General features: G+C 38.1%; 1 protein-coding gene across 1 annotated transcript; it reads left to right on the top strand.

Annotated features, from left to right (window-relative positions):
• Positions 1-12010: 12010 nt before the first annotated feature.
• LOC129690096 (ras-related protein Rab-27A-like) lies at positions 12011-12681 on the top strand. The gene has a single exon (XM_055625661.1). The coding sequence runs from the start codon at positions 12019-12021 to the stop codon at positions 12679-12681; it is 663 nt and encodes a 220-aa protein (XP_055481636.1). The 5' UTR covers positions 12011-12018.
• The last annotated feature ends 9107 nt before the right edge of the window (positions 12682-21788 follow it).

Genomic DNA, 21788 nt, shown 5'->3' with positions numbered 1-21788 from the left:
ATATTATATTATATTATATTATATTATATTATATTATATTATATTATTCATACATAATATAATATGTGTGAATAATATGTCCCATGACATCTTTCATACTGTTATATTTTAATGAATATCTCTCCATCATCTACTCAGACACCTTCTTTCCACTGTCGCCAGGGTTTCTACACCATTTACAAAGATGAAAGGAGCCCTGAGATCTGAGTCTACATCAACTAACCACACAGTTAGCTTTGTTTTGCTTTGGCTTTGAGACTGTAGCACACACTCTAGCTCAGGCTAGCCTGAAACTCACTATGCAACCCAGGCTTGTCCTAGGCTTATGGGTATTCTCCTGTCTTAGCCTGGTAAGAACTGAGATTTAAATATGGTCCCACATGCCCAGTTCAGAGTTAATTATTACAAATGGTATTTTGTTAGCTTGTTTGGGGGAAGTTGAAGAAAGTCTGTTGGGTTAGTCAGTAATTGGCAGGGATAAAAAGAACCTTCTTTCCCTGGAAATAAATTGTCTCTAGTCATTCATTAGGAATATTTTTCAAAAAATCCACATGCCAGATTAAGGAGTTACTTTCACTCTAAAGTTGGATTGATTTAATGTCATGATGTTGGTAAGAAGAAAATGAACATGAAATAGAAAATCAAATGCAAAACAAACAAAATCCATTTTTTTCCTCTGAGGATTTCTCACATGAAAACTGTTTGGGGTTTTTCCCCCTTATCTTTAATGTCATTTATAAAATTCTCCTTCTTTTCTGAGGCTTCTGTCAATCTAACATTTTAGGAATTAAATTCTAAGGTTTGAATTCTGTGTTCTAAATTCAACATCTATTCCTTTGCCAATATGGCCAAAATGAAAATTCTCTGATGCCATAATTTTAGAGCATTCTTTTTTGTTGTTTATGAAAACTTGTGTGTCTCACCAAGAGAAGAACAAGGTGAACCATCACTGACTTCATGTGCCATTTTTCCCATTTCCAAATAATGACTACATTTTAATATATTGTACTTCAATCATCAGATATTATATATTCATAAATGGCTTCTTTCTGAAATATAAATACAAGTTAATTTTCATTTTTTAATGTACAAAGGTTTGATAAATGCAGTGTCTAATTCATGTGTAATTTGCTTGACACATAGAGCAATCATACAAATACAAAAACTAGAATGTTTGATATGATAGTATAAGATCTACAATGAACAAAAATGTTTGCTACGTTCCCTGCCCTTCGATCTAGTAAATAAATTAAATGTGGAAAATGAAGACAAACAACAGGAAACTGAGCAGGCAATGGATAACAAAGGACGATGAAAGACTTCCTGGAAGCATATTAGAGATAAAATGGAACCATAAATCAAACTGAGAAAATGCCCTTTGAGTGGCTTCCTGATGAAATGACATAATCACCTGTCGGGGAGAGTTCAGATAGTTTCAGACCCAGGACCGGAGGTTACAGAGGAACCTGGCTGAGAGAATGATTTGTTTTGTTTCTTGAGTGGAAGGCCAGAATGATGGATACTTTGACAGTTCCTGCTGGCTGATCAGCAACTGCCCCTTTCCTGAGCTCTTATGAGAAATAAGGCTGGAGGGTCAGAACCTGCATGGGAGGTGCTGACAGAACAACGCTAAAAGTACAAGGGAAGGCCAGAGGGCACAGGCACATCTGAGGAGATGTGGAGGCCAAGCCGATGACGCTCTCCAGACGCTTTCACATGCAGGCTCAGCTGTGTTTCTTTCAACCAAGAAAGTACTGTATGTCCAGGATTTTAGGAAAACTTTTGGCCCTTTCAGTCAAAATTTGTAACGTCATTTCATGTTCCATTTTTGAATTTTTAAAATATATAATTTGTATATCTGTATTTATAAAGAAAGATATTGTTTTCTTTATAAATATATATATAAAATAAAAATGTAAATATCTACAAGAAGATAAACTAAGATCAGAAAGGAGAGGAGAACCTCCCCTATCAGTGGACTTGGGGAGGGGCATGCATGCAGAAAGGGGAGGGAGGGTGGGATTGGGAGGGGAGGAGGGAGGGGCTTATGGAGGGGATACAAAATGAATAAAGTGTAATTAATAAAAAATAATAATAATAAAAAAAGAAAAAAAATATCTACAAGAAGCTGTTTCAATTGGCTTGATAAGAAATCACATACCAGAAATTTAAATTTTGTACAACATACTACCAACAAATTACCAAATTTTTATTAGTGGAAATGAAATTAAATTTATTTCTAATGAGTACAAGACTATTTGAAATAACATGTATAAAATACATTTTATTGCTAATAAGCTGAAGTCCAACCATTAGAGAAAGCCCCATATGGATACACTGAAAAAGTACATAGGCTAAAGGCAGTGTTATCATTCATAAAAAGACCAAAAAAATACAGCACAATATAATGGAGAGTATTTAAAGCAGGACTGTGTATTTAGGAGAATGTTAGTGTCTATGAATGTTTGGGAGAAAAAGATGTGGTTCCGTAGGGTTTGACTATAGGATGCCCGAGAAAGACAGGGTAAGAAAGAGGCACATACTTTCTGAGATGAGAAGGTAGGCGGGCCATCTGTCAGCTTCCAAACACAAAAAGTACTTTTTTGAGGGGAGGAAGGGTAAGCAGAGAGACCATATAATCTTTAATATTAGCCCAGGAAACACAAAAATATATTCACCTAATTCTAATTTCATGTGCAGCACTAACTACTCAAGTGTTAAAATTTTCATTTTTCTTTTATTTTCAACTCATTTCTTTTTTCCCTTTATTGTAAGTAGATTATTATGTTACATAACATAGTTTGATTACAGTTTTCCCTCTCTCTACTCATCCTCCCAGTTCCTTCCCACCCCCCTTTTCATCTGAATCCACTCCCTTTCTCATTAGAAAATAACAGGCTTCGGACAGATAATAATAAAACATAACAAAATTAAACACAATAAAATAAAAGAAGAACCTTGACATCAAAGTTGGGCAGGAGAAACCAACAGAAGAAGAAGAGCAGGAGAGAAGGTGAAAGAGTCCTCGTCCATTCATTAGCACATTCAGAAACCCCATAATACTAAATTGGAAGCCATAATACATACCCAGAAGACCTGGTGAGGCCCATTCAGGCCCTGTGCATACTGCTTCAGTCTCTGTGAGTTCTTAGGAGCTTTCCTCGTGTTGATTTAGAGGAAGAATTTTTTTGTTTGTTTTTGCTTTTTGTTTTTGTTTTGTTTTTTCTTGGTGTACTCCATCCGTTTTGGCTCTGATGCTACTGCCTCTTCTTCTGCATGGTTTCCTGAGCTTTGTGGGGAGAGATTTGATGGAGTTATCACATTTAGGATTGAGTTTCCTCTCTCTCCCTCTTGCTCTCTCTGAGTGTGTGTGTGTGTGTGTGTGTGTGTGTGTTTGTAATGTCTGACTATGGGTCTCTGTATTTATTCCCATCTGTTTCTTTGATGATGGCCAAATAAAACACTGTTCTCTGAGTATAATGGAATGGTTTTATCACTACATTTTTGTTGTTGTTATTGTTTTTAATTCCAGCAATATTTGAATGAGAATCTTTTCATGTATTAAAGGCTAATAGTTGCAATTTGCACATAATAATATAAACTTAGTCATTTTATCTTTGTTATTGGAGACATTACTTAGTCATAGACTAATGTGTATATACTTAGTATGTTTACATGCTTTCTAATTTATGACACTGAAGTGTCTACTTAGTTTTCTGATAGTACTATACTGTTTTAATGATGAAAGTATATAGTATATTATGATGCTTGTTAGTTCTAATCCCACTCTTAGCATTATTACTTTTAGTCAGTATGTGGTTAATCTTGAATGATCAGTTTTTCTTCCTGGATTTTAATGTAAACTTACTTAACTCAATTGATTTTTGTTACCGTATTTTATTGGAGTTTTCACATTTGTAAAGTAACAGTACATCTTCGGGATGTTCATTGAAATATATTAATTGTGTCTTCATATTTGCTCAAGTCTGCTTGTCTTGTCTTTCAAGAGAATTTTTAAGTTTTCTACATTTGTGTTTTGTATATTTATTGTTGAGTTTACTATGTATTTAATTTTTGTCATTGTTATTATAAATGAATTTTTCTCCTATGATACAGTTATCAGTTTAATTATATTTATTCAATGTTTCTCCTATTTTATCTCATTTAATCCTCAAAATAAACATTTGGAGTTTTTATTTTCTCCCAAAGTCACAATCTCAGAAGAAGATGGAAAAGCATTGGTTCCAAGACAAAAAGTTTTACTTCATCTTTCCATGGCTTTATCACCAGTAAAGATTACTTGAAGTTGAGTTACCTAGAAAAGTATGGACCAATTATAGTATATTTTGATAGCTACAGACAACATGAAAAAGCAATGGATCAAATCTGTACCTTTTCAGACGTGAACTCTGGCCTAGTCTGGAATCCTAACTAGAAAGGAAGGACTGCATATGTTTCTTTCTTCTCAAAGGGAAAACAAACATTAATGCTTCAGTTTTTAACTCCACCTGCCCCTATTAAAAATACATTAAAAATAAAAACCATAGCTAAAAACATAAATTAACTTGGGAAAATAACTCACACTTCTTTGGGTTGAAATAATCTTCCTAGGAATTGCCCAAATTTAAGGGACTAGATACTGGGCTAGAAGTAGGAACAGCTGATACAAAAACATTGCATGTGTAGCACAGGAGAGGCGGTTGGAAGAAAAAGAGGCATGGTATCACCCAGGGAAACCTGATGGCCCAGTCAACATCAGTGTCACCTTTGCACAGTACAGCAAACGCACACTGGCTTTGAAAAGTGCTCTGAAGCATGGTTCACATGAGCATAGTAACCATGCAGCAAAGAACTCAAAGGACGAAGAGCAGTCTTAGCAATGGAGACCTCTCACAGGATCTAGCTCACTGCCTACCTCAGCGTGCTTCTCACTGACCAGTGAAAACCTAGAACTTAACAGTGGCTTGGAAACAGTGCTTTCTGAGGCAACATGAGGGCTGGGTGCCAGAGGTTCACCTGGAGTAACTTGGTTTCTCTGGTAGAATCTCAGCTAGACATAAGTAGTTGCTTTATTCTTTGTTTGTGTGTTTGTGTTTGTTTTTGGTTTTGTTCTTCCTCCAGTTATTAACTGAGAAGCAAGCATCAGTTAGAGAAACAATGAGGGGATAGGAGAGGCCATGAAGGTAATCTCTCTTAAAATGAGTACTTTTTCAGTATACGGTGTTTACACAGCAGGTATTGCCAGTTCTGCTAGGTATTTCCAGCCAGGTATTTCCAGCATGCTTTCTGCAGTCATTCGCTGCCATGATCACCACAGTTCTGCCTGTCTGCAGGATTAAGGCAGGATGCATGGTTCCTGCTGCCCTCTCTATGTACGCTGCCTGCTTCTAATTCACCCTCTAGAAAACTGTACCCTTCTGTTGGAAGGTATCTTTTTTAAAAGATAGTCTTCTACTTTGAAGAAAACATTTGGCAACGGAATAAAGCTTTCTGTATAGGACAATTGCTGTTTTGAAAAACCATTAGAAACAGACAGCTATACTTGTGACTATGAAATCTGTCTTCTCGGTAAACACCTAAACACCCCTGTGTTGTTCTGATAAGAGGATAAGTATATAAATGACCAAGCATATGATAAGATTTGTTGCAAATGGCAACGCACAGAGAGCTCAATTTGGTCACATCTGTGTTGTTTCCTCAACAGCCAGCATTATTCAGTGGCCAGCATCATGAAGTGTTGTGCTATTAATACCATAATAAATAGTTAACAAAGCTCAGGCCTTAAGAAAGAAGTAATTTGGCAGAAGGAAGAAGACAGTTTTTCGTGGGGTACATTATCTTTGAGGAAAAAGAAATCTGCTGCTACATTTAATATGTTAGTGGGAAGTGAGAGAGTCAACATGAAACAAATTACACATTTTCATCTCCTGTTTGTTTTTCAGTGGTTTGAGACTTCAGGGATTTCAGGCTTCCATACTGGTAACTCACCTCCATATTGTCCCACGCACCACCTTGGAGAAGCAACTTCAGATGCTTGTTTGTATCTCTTTGTGCACTGAGTAGGCTGGAATCATTCTCCTCAAACATCATTTACATCCCAGTAATGAGTGCACGTAGTCAGCAAGACGTTAAAAGTTAATGAGAAACAGAAAACTTTAGGGGGTTATTTCTCAATAAGCTCAGGCTCCACAACTAGGTCCGTGGTTTAAAAAGAACACTTCTCACCTAACAGTGGGTTTCATTTTCAGGACAATGAACTGGGAACAAAGACATTCATCTTGTCCTTTATCTATAAAAGGAAAGGCTCATTATCTATAAAAGAAAAGGCTCAGGGAGAAAAGGTCACCCCCACCTCCAGAATTTAAATTTTAAATTTAATTTCTTTAGAGGTACTGAAATTTGGAGTTTTTGAAGGAATGTGAAAGGGGATGGGTAGAAATTTGTGAATATTATGTGCTTTTTATCTTAATTTTAAAAAACTCCAAAAGTTTTATAATAATCTGCCTTCCTTTTTTTTTACTTTAGTCCTTGAATATATTAATTCTCAAAGAGTAACTCTGTGCATTTAATTCTCTATCCCGTATTTGAGAAACTATCATAATGAGAAGAACAAGAAACTGAAGAATAGAGCTGAATGTTAACTAAAGTCCTTGGCTGCTCTACAGTGTGAAACATAATTCCTTATGTATTTGTAAAGCACTGTTTACATTACAATGTAACTGTACAAGCAGACTGTTTTGGGGGGGTTTGGTTTTTTTTTGTTTTGGTTTGGTTTTTTTGTTTGTTTGTTTTTGTTTTTTGTTTTTTTAGTAATTTCTAGATAGTCATAAAACACCATGATTTGTAGACTTACATAGTTATCTCATTCCACTCTTTATATACCATAAAGGATAGGATAGCTTTGTTTCTAACTTTTTAGTTTATATCTAGAATCTAAGGATTCCATGGTATAAAAAGATCTGTTGTGACAAAGTTTAACTTGAGTATGACTGACAGCTGTTGGTACAAAACACAGCCCTCTCCTCAAGCAGAATAAGAGAAAGTTTGCTCTTATGTCAAACTTGTGAGGTCATACCTTAGCAACAGATTCAGGTTATCCCAATTGCCATGTTCAAATGCGGTTACGATTTTACAAAGATTTATAGTAAAATAGAAAATAAAATCATAAATCAAGACATTTTCAAGTGCATTGATAGAAACATCAAGTAGACCAGTATAGCAAAATAGGGAAATCTTTCTAAAGGCCCCAGATGTTGCCAGATGAGAGTCACAAGGGTATTAAGTCTCACAAAGAAGTAGATAACTGATGGTTATGGCAGGACAAAGTCCAAGACCATTTGGCTCTGGAGAACTGAAATATTTTAACTCTATAAACACTGACATTCTAATCATCCAATCATCTTTGTATAAAATTTAATGTCGATGCAGCATTTTCTGGGAACTTCAGTTTACACAGCCATATTCTAACCTGAAACAAAACAAAAGCAAAGGAGAAAGAAAAAAGTTAACTGAGGATTTTGCCAAAATGTTTGTAATAATAAAACAAGAACAAATAAAAGCAAGAAAGAAATGTGTGCAGATATTTAAAAGTTTCTATCCTGAATCTTCTAAACTAATCTCTAACCAGGAACCTCTTCCACCTCATCTCATGCTTAAGTCTAAAACATACTCCTAATAAAAGTCCAGAAATATCTTCAGGCAAAAATTAAATATTTAGAGTTGAGAGCATCAAAGCTTTTTTATCCCACAGGTAGAGTGTTCTTTTATAGAGCTATTAAGAATTGATCCTCCAAGTACTTTCATTACAGAGACCAACAACCTAGGTGGTTTTTCTCAAAGCTACAAAAGAGAGTTTGGATGAGAAGACAGATTTTCCTATGATCTGTAGTAGCCTATTTCAAATGCTCATGTCTGCCTGTATAATATTGAGTGAGAAAATGCAAGCACTGGTACAACCACTTTGGAAGTCAATCTGGCGCTTTCTCAGACAATTAGGAGTAGTGCTACCTCAAGACCCAGCTATACCACTGCTAGGTATATACCCAAAATTTTCTCAAGTACACACCAAGGACATTTGTTCAACCATGTTTGTAGCAGCTTTATTTGTAATAGCCAGAACTTGGAAACAACCCAGAAGTCCATCAACAGAGGAATGGATACAGAAATTGTGGTATTTTTACACAATGGAATACTACTCAGCAATCAAAAAGGAGGAAATCATGAAATTTGCAGGCAAATGGTGGGATCTAGAAAAGATCGTTCTGAGTGAAGTATCCCAGAAGGAGAAAGACAAACTTGGTATATACTCACTTATATAGACCTACAAGATATGATAAACATAATGAAATCTACACACCTAAAGAAGATAATCAAGAAAGTGGACATGGGTGAAGATGATCAATCCTCATTTAGAAAGACAAATGGGATGTACATTGAATGTATGTCAGGAGTCTACCGCAAAAGGCATCTGAAAGACTCTACCTAGCAATGTTTCAAAGCAGACACTAAGACTCATAACCAAACCTTGGCAGAGTGCAGGGAATCATATGAAAGAAGGGGAGTTAGTATGATATGGAAAGGATAGGAGCTCTACAAGTACCAAATATATCCGGGCACAGGGTCTTTTCTGATACTGACACTCAACCAAGGACCATCTATGGATATAACATAGAACTTCTGCTCGGATGTGGCCCGTGGTAGTAGCTCAGTAACCAAGTAGTTTTCCAAAGTAAGGGGAACAAGGACTATTTCTAACAGGATCTCAAGGGTAGGCTCTTTGACCTCCCCCCCAGGGGAGGAGTAGTCCTGTTAGGCCACAAAGGAGGACTTTGCAGCCAGCCTTGAAGATACCTGATAAAACAGGGTCAAATGAAAGGGGAGGAAGTCCTCCCCTATCAGTGGACTTGGAAAGGAGCAGGGAGGAGACCAGGGAGGGAGTTGGGGAGGGGGAGGGAATGAGGGAGCGGGATACAGCTGGGACACAGAGTTAACAAATTGTAACTAAAAAGAAAAATTAAAATTAAAAAAAAAGAAAATGCAAGCAAAATTTCTTGAGATGAAGTCCTATGCCAGGTATTTCTATTGGAAGAGTACCCCTTTGAGCAATACTTTTTTTTTTTTTTTTTTGCCTTTTTCTTCCAGAGTCAAATTGTCCTGGCTATCTCAGTTCTTCAACATTTCCAGAGAAAGCAGAGGATTTAACTAGTTCCTGTGGGTGAGTAATGCTTAGCATTACTTTAACCAGTGTGTTCCTAAATGTAGCAGTTAATAGTACAGATTATTTTTTCTAGTTTCATCCATTTGCCTGCAAATTTCATGATTTCCTTGTTTTTAATTGCTCAGTAGTAGTCCACTATGTAAATGTAGCAGAATTTCTGTTACCCATTCCTCAGTAGAGGAACATCTAGGTTGTTTCCAGAATCTGGTTATTACTAGGCTGCTATGAACATAGTTGAGCAAATGTTCCTGTTGTATGGTTGAACATCTTTTGGATACATGCCTAGGAGTGGTATCATTCTGAGTGAGGTAACCCGGAAACAGAAAGACACAGGGTATATACTCACTTATAAATGGATACTGGCCATATAACATAGGATAACATACTAAAATCTATAGTCCTAAAGAAGCTAAACAACAAGAAGGACCCTGGGAAGTTGCTTAATCCTCATTCAGAAATGCAAAAACGATAGACAGGGACAGGGCAGGAACCGACCACAGAGGGACTATGAAAGAATCAGATGAGCAGAGTGCAGGAAATCTTATGGAAGAAGGGAGAGATAAAAAGACTTGGAGGGGACAGGAGCTCTACAAGGAGATGAACAGAACCAAAAATCTAGGCCCAAGTGCTGGAGCATGCCGGCAGAGTTGAACAGTTCTTGTGTCTGGAGTGAGGATTGAAAGAAAGATTAATAAACCAACACACTATGCTGGAGCCCGCAGGCAGAGTCGAATAGTTCTTGAGTCAGGAGTGAGGACTGAAAGAAAAATTAATAAACCAACACACAACACATGGGATCTTTCCGAGAGGGCTCTAGTAGAAGCTAGATGTCTTGCTTTATTCTAGACTCCCTTTTAAGTCAAAGCAAAAGCTCCATAGTACAATTAATGAATTCACAGGGAAGTCAAAACTTCTTTACCTTGACCATCTGTCTGTGTGATCTTCACATAAACAAAACATGTGAACTAACAAGACATCCCACCTGCTGTTTCAAACAAAAGAGATAGACTCAGTAGCTTATCACTGGCTCCAGTGAAGGCCAGGATGAAAGCATGTCTTTCTGCTGAGATCTAAATAACAAAGCAGCCTGGCAGACCAGTGGCTCCCCATATCCAAGAGGTCCTGCAGAAACCTCCTCTAACCAAGGACCATGCATGGAGAGGACCTAGACCTGTGCTCAGATGTAGCCCATGGGCAGCTCAGTCTCCATGTGGGTTTCCTAGTAAGGGGAGCAGGGGCTGTCTCTGACATGGACTCAGTGGTTAGCTCTTTGATCACCTTCCCGCTGGGGGATGCAGCCTTGCCAGGCCACAGAGGAATTCAATGCAGCCAGTCCTGATAAGACCTAATAGAGCAGGATCAGATAGTAGGGGAGAAGGACCTCCTTTTTAGGGTAGGGGACTAAGGGGAAGGGGCATAGGGGGAAAAGATGGAGGAGGGTGGGGCTGGGAGGAGATAAGCCTGGATACAAAGTGAATAAATTGTAATAAATAATGAATAAAAATAAAAAACTCTACAAGTTATAATCTCTGTTGGTGAGCAATTTTTCCTGTGTCTAAACAGGCAAGGGTTAGTCTGTTTAATCAATTAAATGCCTAAAAGTCTTTATTGAAGCTTAAGGTAATTATTTGACATCCATTTCTCTGAACTTTCTGTAGCCTGTTTGTTGAAATCTGTATGAAAATTTCCCTAAATTTCAGTGATTTTAATTTCATGTGGTCTTAACTTTCAGACTAATATTCAAGATTATTTTAAATATTGTTAATTATATATTAATCACCTTTCCATTGCTTCAGTCATTATCTGAGGTAACCACCTTATGAAGAAAAAAAGGCTTATATTGGCTCATAGTTTTAGAGCTTTCAATCCATGGTCAGTTGACCCAGGTGCTTTTCACCCATGGAGGCACATTGCAACAGAGGCTCATGGCAAAGGAAAACTTCTCAGTTCATAGGAAGTGACAATGGAAGAGATTTGAGCTCACAATTCCCCTCAAGGGCATGTCTCCAATCATCAAGATGTCTTCCACTGAGTACTATCTCTTAAAGATTCTACCACATACAAATAGCATCATATCCTAAGAACATACAGACATTGGTGAAACATTCCAGATCCTAAATACAGCAATATGTGAAATAAAATGTTCATGAGACATCATCTCCAAAATCAAGTCACATATCTACAACGGGAAAGAAATCTTTTATCCATGTATTTGCTCCCAAATCCTCCTCACCCTGGCATACTAATACTAGTCTGTCCAGTAGAGCAGGTTCTTACCCCACTAGATTAACCACCAGCCATGTAACATTGGCCAACAATAACTTTCTTAGATCCTTAGTTCTAAGCACTTAGCTCTTATATCTGACAGTGTTGACAATAATTATACTTGAAAGAATTTGACTGCACACTAGAAAGTCATAAGGAATGAAGGGTAAGTTTTTTTTTTCTTTAGCTCCCATATATTCTTGGTTGACTGCAATACAGATAAACAAATGAAATGCAAACAGAATTTAATATTATATATACATACATGCATACATATATACACACATGTGTATATGAAATACTCAGTATATAAGTAGCCCACAAAGAGATGTTTTTAAAACCTAGTTTATATAAAATTGTCAGCAAATAATAACATTTATAAAGTGAGAAAATAGAGCAAACGTCCTTTAAGCTTCCATGGGTGTCAACTTGTGGGAAGCAAATAAATGCGAGACCAAAGCTGATTAGAAAAACATGCCACTGTAATAGCTGTGTTGACCACAACTTGTCCTCTAGGTGAAGCAGAGCCCTCCATCATGTCAGATGGAGATTATGATTACCTCATCAAGTTTTTAGCCTTGGGAGACTCCGGAGTCGGGAAGACCAGTGTACTTTACCAGTACACAGATGGGAAGTTCAACTCCAAGTTCATCACCACAGTGGGCATTGATTTCAGGGAAAAGAGGGTGGTATACAGAGCTAATGGACCGGAAGGAGCTGTGGGCCGAGGCCAGAGAATCCACCTGCAGTTATGGGACACGGCGGGGCAGGAGAGGTTTCGTAGGTTGACCACCGCGTTCTTCAGGGACGCTATGGGTTTCCTGCTTCTGTTCGACCTGACAAATGAGCAAAGTTTCCTCAATGTCCGAAACTGGATGAGCCAGCTAAAAATGCATGCCTACTGTGAAAACCCAGATATAGTGCTGGGTGGAAATAAGAGTGACTTGGAAGACCAGAGGGCGGTGAAAGAGGAGGAGGCCAGGGACCTGGCAGAGAAGTATGGAATCCCCTATTTTGAAACCAGTGCTGCCAACGGGACAAACATTAGCCAAGCCATTGAGACGCTCTTGGACCTCATTATGAAGCGGATGGAAAGGTGTGTGGACAAGTCCTGGATCCCAGAAGGAGTGGTGCAATCCAATGGCCATACCTCTGCAGACCAGCCAAATGAGAAAGAGAAAGGGATTTGCAGCTGTTGAGACACAAGCGAGCATTGTGGCAGTGCAGGGCACCTGCCTGTGAGCTCGGCCGTGGAGACCAAGCCGGCACCATGAGATGAACAAGACCGCTTCTCCTCATCTCCAGAAGGCATGAACTCAGCAGCCATTTGTAACTTGTCGCAGCTTTATAAGATTCTAGTCCAAGAATTGGGAGAACTACTTCACAGAGCCAAAAGTGTCTTATAAAACCTAAGCCCATGGTAGCAGTTCATTCAGGAATTCAAGACTTTGCAGCCACGAAAGGTTTCATCTGTTATGTAGAATGCCGATGGTCCTGTCACCTGCCTTAAAGCAGTCACCTGCCTCAACACAGATAGACCTAGAGTCTCATGAAGACATTAAGATCTTTGAGCAGTGAAAGGCCATCATGGTCTTGAGAATCCAGATTTCAAAATCCATGCTCTAGAACATCCGTCTCAAACACTTGAATGTTAGGGATGTGCACCCTGGGCCAATGGCCTTCAGCGTTACCTTTCATGTAGGCCTTCCCCTTGACGTGAACATAAACGAATGATGGCCATACCTCCAGATCTGAAAAAAAAAAAAAAAAAGGAAAACATGCCAGTCCTCTGGTATCAGCTCCAGGGTGGTAGGAACCTGAGTCCTCATCACTCAGTAATGGAGGTCAAAATCTAGATTCTAATTTTAGGGAAATAGAAGGAAACCAAGAAGTATCTTTCATCTGCTTCTTAATGTCCTTCAGTTCCATGAGCCCTCATATCTGGGAAGTATATTCAGGATACCCAGAATGTGTGCTATGGCATTTCACTCTAAAGGAAATATTGCTTTTATGTCATTGCTTTTGTTTAATTCAGTTTCTGCTCTTAAGCAGTCTCAGCTATTTCCTCTCTTCTGATCATGTTGTACTTGATAAAAAAGACTCTTTACAGCAGTTTTCATAGCGTGTCTCACATAATTGTGCCTTCACGGTCTGTATGTTCTTCAAAATGATTCAGGAGCACTGAGTTCTACAGTTCTATAACCCCAACTCCAAGGGCAAGTCACACAAATAGCACAAGCTTAGCAAATATTGTGGATAGGACTAGTTAGTAAGTGAATAGATTATACTTTTGGACATCATGTGAAAAGCACATATCCATTTTGTAATACAATGTTACACAAGGAGGCTTGTTTTTATACGGCATTTTAAGAAAAGTATTGTGAAGAAAACATAAAATATGTTTGAAACCTCACAGGTGATTTTTTAAACAACAAAAATAGTTCTGCGGCAGTGGGAAATCTCTATTTGGAAAAAGGAGCAAGTTAGTGTGTGCCCCACTCTGCGGGACAGTATGCGTATCTAAAGCATGTGAGACCTTCCTAATAATGACATCTTAACCAAATACTGGAAGCGTTGTAACACGAAAATGTATGGATGCTCCTTTTATACAAGGGAAAATTATAGAGCAAACATGGAAAATAATTGGATGTGGGCAAGCGTGTGTGTGTGTGTGTGTGTGTGTGTGTGTGTGTGTGTGTGTGTGCGCGCACAATCTGAGGGATGGCAATTATATTAGACCCAAGAATTTTCACTGTGAATTGTAATCTTCTATACATGTAGCTTGACAACAAAATGTAGACAATACTCTTATTTGTCTAGTCTGTTACTAGCCAAATCTTGTTGCAATATTTTGCCTTTCTGGTAAAAAAAAAAAAAAAAAAAAAAAAAAAACAACCACATTAAAGTTTGGATATACTTACTAATTTGGAATTTTAAAATTCTCTTTTAAATTAACTACATTTTATTACATATAAACATATGATGGAAATATTCAAAACCCTTTCTTTTGGGTTTTTAGAAATACATGGCACATTATTATTATTATTATCTGTACTCACCTTATTGTGTGGTAGTCTACCAACATTTTTTTTTTGTTCCTGTCTTCCTTAAACTTTGTTTCATTGCTAAAGCTCTAATTTATCTCATCCCCTCTTATTCGCTACCCTATACCAAGTTCTATGAAATCAACCTGTTTACATTCTAGTTATGATGAGACTACAGGCTTCATATATTTTCTGACAACATTCTTAGCCTTTTGGTTAGTAGAAGTTTGTTGTCTGTTAAACTAACACATTTCAAGATGCTTTACCTGTTAGTCACAGAGGTACTAAAGTCAGCCACAGAAGTCAGCAAGGAATGGCTATGGCTATCAAAGAGGCTAAATAGAGATGAAGGTAAATTATACTTAGACTGCGGGTCAGCAAAATTCTAACCTCTCTACAGTTATTCAAATTCTAATCAGAGCCTTGTAGAATTGTCCCATGTAAGCTGCAGTTCTTCCCAGAAAACCATGCACAGCCTTCATACTGAAGACAATTTACATACATGCTTACAGTATTACTGCATTCTGAATTTATCTGCATACCTACTCTTACCTACTTGATGTCACCCATGTTTTCTTCTCACTCCTTCCATACCGCCATCAGTTTGAAGAATGGCCCTTTGCACTACTTACAGTGCAAGATCCCACAGACCTCATGCAGATACCATCACCCAGGGTCTGTCTCTTTAATCTTTCTATCACACTTTAACAGCTTTGCAGTCTTTTTGATGGCATCCCCTGCCCCTCCTTTTGTATGGTAAGTGGTTCACACCACTTCTTCCTGGCCTGTAAGGACAAATATGCTGTGATGCAAATTGAGATGTCAATATGTACTTTCCCTCTCTACTCTCCTGTGACTCTCAAGATGTCCTTTGTCTTTCATATTTAACGTCTTTATTATGTGATACATTAAGGTAGACTGGCTGATTTCATTCTGATTGGCAACCTTTAACCATTTTATATAGGGAAAGTCGTATCATTTTCAAGATCTGGGAAATTTTCTTTATTGTTTCTTTAAATGAGAAAACCCCACTGGCATTCTCCTGTTCTTGCTGAATGCTAGTAGCTACAGATTTTGCTTTTGTAATGCGTCTGAAGTTCTTGTACATTCTTACTTTCTTTCTTGTTCTTTTTCGGTAAACCCTCCAGGATATTTTCAAATAAGGGGATTTTGAACCAATAATTTTGTTTAGTCAGTCTTTCTGGATATTGATTTCTTCCATCACATCTATTACATTTACAACTCTCCTAGAAAATTTTTCAACTCAGTAGTTTGTTTGATTCTTTTGAAAGTTGAATCTATCTCTTTGCTAAATTTCTCTGCAAAGATATTGAAACACTTCTCTCTCTGTGAGGAAGACAATGCAAACAGTCCTGATGATTCAGTCTTTTTACGACAGCTATTTAAATTCTTATTCTCAGAGTTGTCCCATCACATCACTATCTAATCAGTTTCTGGCATGTCATTTTTGTTGTTACATGATGTCCTAGTTTGCTGAATGCCATGGATGCTTGTTGGCTTCAAGTTCTAAACATTAAAAAAAAAAATGTATTACTAATCCTCGTTTTGCTAATCTTACTTTGTGTCTTGTTTTTTAGAATTCATAGCAGGATGTTTATTTTCTTTGAGCCTGATTTTGCTTCCACTATTTTTGAATTGGATTGCACCAAGTCTGCCTAAAATGTGCTGTGGGTATGATGTCACTATCCTTGCTGCTGAAGGCAAGCCCTATCAGTGTTTCCAGAGTCTACAGTTTGCATGCTGTTCAGAATGAACCAGAAGCTTTATGTAAAGGGAAGTCTATCTCCACAAACCACACTTTACCACACTTTGCATATAGGATGAGGCAAACACTTCAGTGGAAAACACTGGGATTTTTGAAAGAGTGGGAAGTATGAAATAACTGTGAATAGCCCAGTCTTGGGCTCTTATATCAGGTCTGAGCCATCATTATCAAAAGCTGTGTCACAAAGGTCATCACAAACCTGAGAATAAAAGAAGACACATGTTGCTATGGGTTACCTGTTGATGAGATGGACTTATCACCTAAGACCACTGCAACTAGCAACAAATGATCGTACCTATATTAGAAGTCCAATATTACGTGGGCATAGACCTTCTCCTGATAACCATAGCTATTGCAGGATTTTGTCACAGTTAGTCCTTATTTTAACAACCAGATAAAGGGCATTTGATGTATGGACAGCTGTTCACCTCAGACTTCATACGGCTGATCACCTTGGGTTATATAGTTAACTCAAACAAATTATTTGTAGGAACCATAAATAAATAAAAAAAGCACTGCACCTAAGGCTCAAGGAACATTGCTGAAGGACTGTGGAGTTTGCTTTGAGACCGTATCTTCTGGTCAGACTAGAAACTACACCCAAAAAGTATCACCAACATGACAGCCCCAATATGTACTGAACCAGGATGACACCAATGAAAATGATAAACTACATGGAGAAAATCCCATAAGGCTTAGAAGGTCTCAGCCCTCCACAAAGATCTAAAGGCAACTGATGAAAGCTGGGAACAGGACAGGTGAACTTCCTCAGGCTTGGCCCCAGTTGGGGGGAAGGGAGATTAAAATGGAAGAATTCAGAGATGTGGCTTTATTGGAGGAGATATGCCACTAAGGTAGACTTTGAGGTTTTAAAAGCCACCTCCCCTTCCCAGCTGGTTCTTCCTGCTTCCCAGCCATGTCTCAAAATGGAAGCTCTCAGTGCCTCATCTGTCTAACTCCAGCCATGCTTCACATGATGCTGGCACTATGCGGCCACAACTTCTTTCTTTCATGACTTGCACTGCTCATGGCACTTTGTCACAACAATTAGAAAATAACTTCTACAGTTACTGAAAAATAACTTCGACAAGATGATTGCCTACCCACATGTATCTTTGCTAATGACATGTAAGATTGCCCACAATTTGTATTGTCTATAGAATTATATACAATAATTCTATAATTCAACCACATTAACTCTGACCAACTCTGGCTTTTCCTTGCTTACTTTTAATAAAATAACTTTTATTTGGTAAAAGCTTTCATCAAGAAGAGGGAAATACTATCTTACAAAAGAAACTTGTATTTTTAGCAACTTCTCATCACGTCCCATAACACTACTAGACAGAAACTCAAACCTCTGAATTCTCCCAATCCCAACAAAAAGAAAATGAAAAAAGACTAATGAAACAAACGGGAAAATTGAGATCTTAAGTCTGTGCTATATGTTTTGTTTTGAAGACCTTGGGACATTATACTTAAAACCTGTTATTTCTCTACTGTACAACCCTTTTATCCTTGATACAAAAGCAGTTTTTCTGTGAAGACATTTATGGTAACTTTAGAACATGTCACACTAAACACTCAGGGATGTGTGACTTAATACAGTACTATTCTCTGTTAAATAAATTTTCTGTGCCTAGTATAATTGCACATGCATATCAAATTGCTTCAAAGAAAATAGTAAGTGTTTCTCAGTTGCTAAAGGTTTAGACCTGGCTTTACTGGACAGTTCTTAGGTTCTTTTATGAGACTGCAGTCAGCCTGCCAGCTGGAATGCAGTCTTGAGCCACAGGCAGGTTGGTGCTGGTTGAACTCTTATCCATGTGAACCCCTTATTTCTTTACTGGACCTAGGGCCCCTACAAAGAAGGGGCTGATGGGCAGCTCAGGTGTCATGTGAGTTCCCTAAAAAGGGGAGCAGGGGTCTTCTCTGGTCTTTTTGCCAGCTTTTCAGTTACTTCCTCCTGGAGGGACTACCTTGCCAGGACACATCTCTTGATGAGCTGGGGTAGGCAGGAAAGGGGAGGGAATCCCCTTTGTTGAGGAATAGACAGGTTGGAGGAGTAGGAGGAAGGGTGGGACTGAGAGATCAGGAGGGATAGGACTAAGATCAGGATGTAAAGTGAAGAAAGAAAGAAAGAAAGAAAGAAAGAAAGAAAGAAAGAAAGAAAGAAAGAAAGAAAGAAAGAAGAAAGAAAATATTTATTTATTTTTATGTATAAATATTTCTCCAGCAGTATATGCATGCACCACATGCATGTTTGGTGCCCATGGAAGCCAGTAAAGAGCACCAAATCCCCTGGAACTAGACTCTCACCTATATGTGAGCAACCATGTGTTTACTGGAAACTAAACTTACATCTTATGCGGGAACAGCTAATAGTCTGAATCGCTAAGCTGAACTCCCAAACGCTCCATTGGGCTTCTTGAGTATTCTTGCCACATGGTGCCTAGCCTCTTCCTAGTATGGAATTCTAGACAGCATGCCAGAGCTGCCCAAGCTTCCATAACCAGGGCTTGAAAGCATATTTTTTCCACTGTACTTTATTGTGCATGTAGTATGGAAGGTAACTATCAGGATTATGTGTTTAAGAGTCTGGAAGATGAGATGTGTGTCTGTGACTAAAATTTTTATAGTTAAAATGGTGGTTTAAGGGGGAGGCGGGGCAAGATGGCAGAAATGACAAAAAGCCTACACATACATGGAAACTGAACAACTTGTTACTAAATGACAGCTGGGTCAGGGAAGAAATAAAGAAAGAAATTAAAGTCTTTCTAGAAATCAATGAAAATGAAGATACAACATACTCAAACTTGTGGGACACAATGAAAGCAGTGCTAAGAGGAAAGTTCATAGCACTAAGTGCCTTCAAGAAGAAATTCGACACAGCTCATTCAAGCAACTTAATGGCCCACTTAAAAACCCTAGAAAAAGAAGAAGCAGACACACCAAGAAGGAGTAGAAAGCTGGAAATAATCAAACTCAGGGCTGAAATCAATCAATTAGAAACAAATAAAACAATTCAAAGAATCAATGAAACCAAGAGCTGGTTCTTTGAGAAAATCAACAAGATCAACAAACACTTAGCCAAGCTAACTAAAAGGCAGAGAGACACCACCCAAATCAACAAAATCAGAAATGAAAAGGGGGACATAACTACAGACACTGAGGAAATCCAAACAATCAGTAGGACTTACTTCAAAAGTCTATATGCCACAAAATTTGAAAATCTAAATGAAATGGACAATTTTCTTGATCAATTTGACTTACCAAAGCTGAATCAGGACCAGGTAAATCAATTAAATAGTCCTATATCCCCCAAAGAAATAGAAGCAGTCATCAAAAGTCTCCCAACCAAAAAAAGCCCAGGACCAGATGGCTTCAGTGCAGAATTCTACCAGACCTTCAAAGAAGAGCTAACTCCAATTCTCTTCAAACTATTCCACAAAATAGAAACAGAAGGAACATTACCAAACTCATTCTATGAAGCCACAATCACCTTGGTACCTAAACCTCACAAAGACTCAACAAAGAAAGAGAATTTCGGCCAATCTCCCTTATGAACATTGATGCAAAAATACTAAATAAAATACTTGCAAACCGGATCCAAGAACACATCAAAGATATTATCCAGTATGACCAAGTAGGCTTCATCCCAGGTATGCAGGGGTGGTTCATTATACGGAAATCCATCAATGTGATCCACCATATTAACAAACTGAAAGAAAAAAAACACATGATAATCTCCCTAGATGCTGAAAAAGCATTTGACAAAATCCAACCTCCATTCATGTTTAAAGTCTTGGAGAGATGAGGAATACAAGGCATTTATTTATCTAAACATAGTAAAGGTGATATACAGCAAGCCTATAACCAACATCAAACTCAATGGAGAGAAACTTAAATCAATCCCACTGAAATCAGGGACAAGACAAGGCTGCCCACTCTCTCCATATCTCTTCAACATAGTGCTGGAAGTCCTTGCTAGAGCAATAAGACAGTTGAAGGAGATCAAGGGGATACAGATTGGAAAGGAAGAAGTCAAATTATCACTATTTGCAGATGATATGATAGTATACATGAGTGACCCCCCAAACTCTACCAGGGAACTCCTGCAGCTGATAAACACCTTCAGCAAAGTGGCTGGATACAAAATTAACTCAAAAAAATCAGTAGCACTCCTGTATACAAAAGACGAAAGGGCTGAGAAAGAAATTAGGGAAACAACACCCTTCACAATAGCCACAAATGACATAAAGTACCTTTTGTAACCCTAATCAAGCAAGTCAAAGACTTGTATGAAAAAAATTTCAAGTCTCTGAAGAAAGAATTAGAAGAAGGTATGAGAAGATGGAAAGATCTCCCATGCTCATGGCTTGGCAGGATTAACATAGTAATTAACATAGTAAATTAACATAGTAAAAATGGCCATCTTACCAAAAGCAATCTACAGATTTAATGCAATTCCCATCAAATTGCCAACACAATTCTTTACAGACCTGGAAAGAAATATTCTTTTTTTTTTTCTTTTTTTTTCTTTTTTATTTTCAGTTGATTTATTTTTTTTCTTTTTTTTAATTTTTTATTAATTACACTTTATTCATTTTGTATTCCCCCATAAGCCCCTCCCTCCTCCCCTCCCGATCCCACCCTCCGTCCCCTTTCTGCATGCATGCCACTCCCCAAGTCCACTGATAAGGGAGGTTCTCCTCTCCTTTCTGATCTTAGTCTATCAGTTCTCATCAAAAGTGGCTGCATTGTCCTCTACTGTGGCCTGGTAAGGCTGCTCCCCCCTCAGGGGAAAGTGATCAACGAGCAGGCCAATCAGATTATGTCAGAGGCAGTCCCTCTTCCCATTACTATGTAACCCACTTGGACACTGAACTGCCATGGACTACATCTGTGCAGGGGTTCTAGGTTATCTCCACGAATAGGAAAGAAAAATTCTTAACTTCGTATGGAATAACAAGAAACCCAGAATTGCTAAAAACAATCCTCTACAATAAAAGATTTTCTGGAGGTATCTCCATCCCTGATCTCAAACTGTACTATAGAGCAACAGTTATAAAAACTGCATGGTACTGGCACAGAAACAGAATGGTGGATCAATGGAATCGAACAGAAGACCCAGAAATAAACCCACACACTTACGGACACCTGATTTTTGACAAAGATGCCAAAACCATACAATGGAAAAAAGATAGCATCTTCAACAAATGGTGCTGGTCCAACTGGATGTCTACATGTAGAAAAATGCAAATAGATCCATACTTATCACCCTGCACAAAACTGAAGTCCAAGTGGATCAAAGATCTCAGCATAAAACCAGACAAATTAAATTGACTAGAAAAAAAAGTGGGGAATACCCTAGAACTCATTGGTACAGGAGAAGACTTCCTGAACAGAACACCAACAGAACAGGCTCTAAGAGCAACAATCAATAAATGGGACCTCATGAAACTGAAAAGCTTCT

Source organism: Psammomys obesus, unplaced genomic scaffold, assembly GCF_907164565.1.
Source record: "Psammomys obesus unplaced genomic scaffold, mPsaObe1.curated_primary_1811, whole genome shotgun sequence".
NCBI lineage: Eukaryota > Metazoa > Chordata > Mammalia > Rodentia > Muridae > Psammomys > Psammomys obesus.
Note: the sequence above shows the minus strand (reverse complement) of the source record. Positions and strands in the feature narration are given on the sequence as shown.

Coding starts and splice junctions, on each gene's coding strand:
- LOC129690096 (XM_055625661.1), top strand. CDS start 12,019: ATGTCAGATGGAGATTATGATTACCTCATCAAGTTTTTAGCCTTGGGA.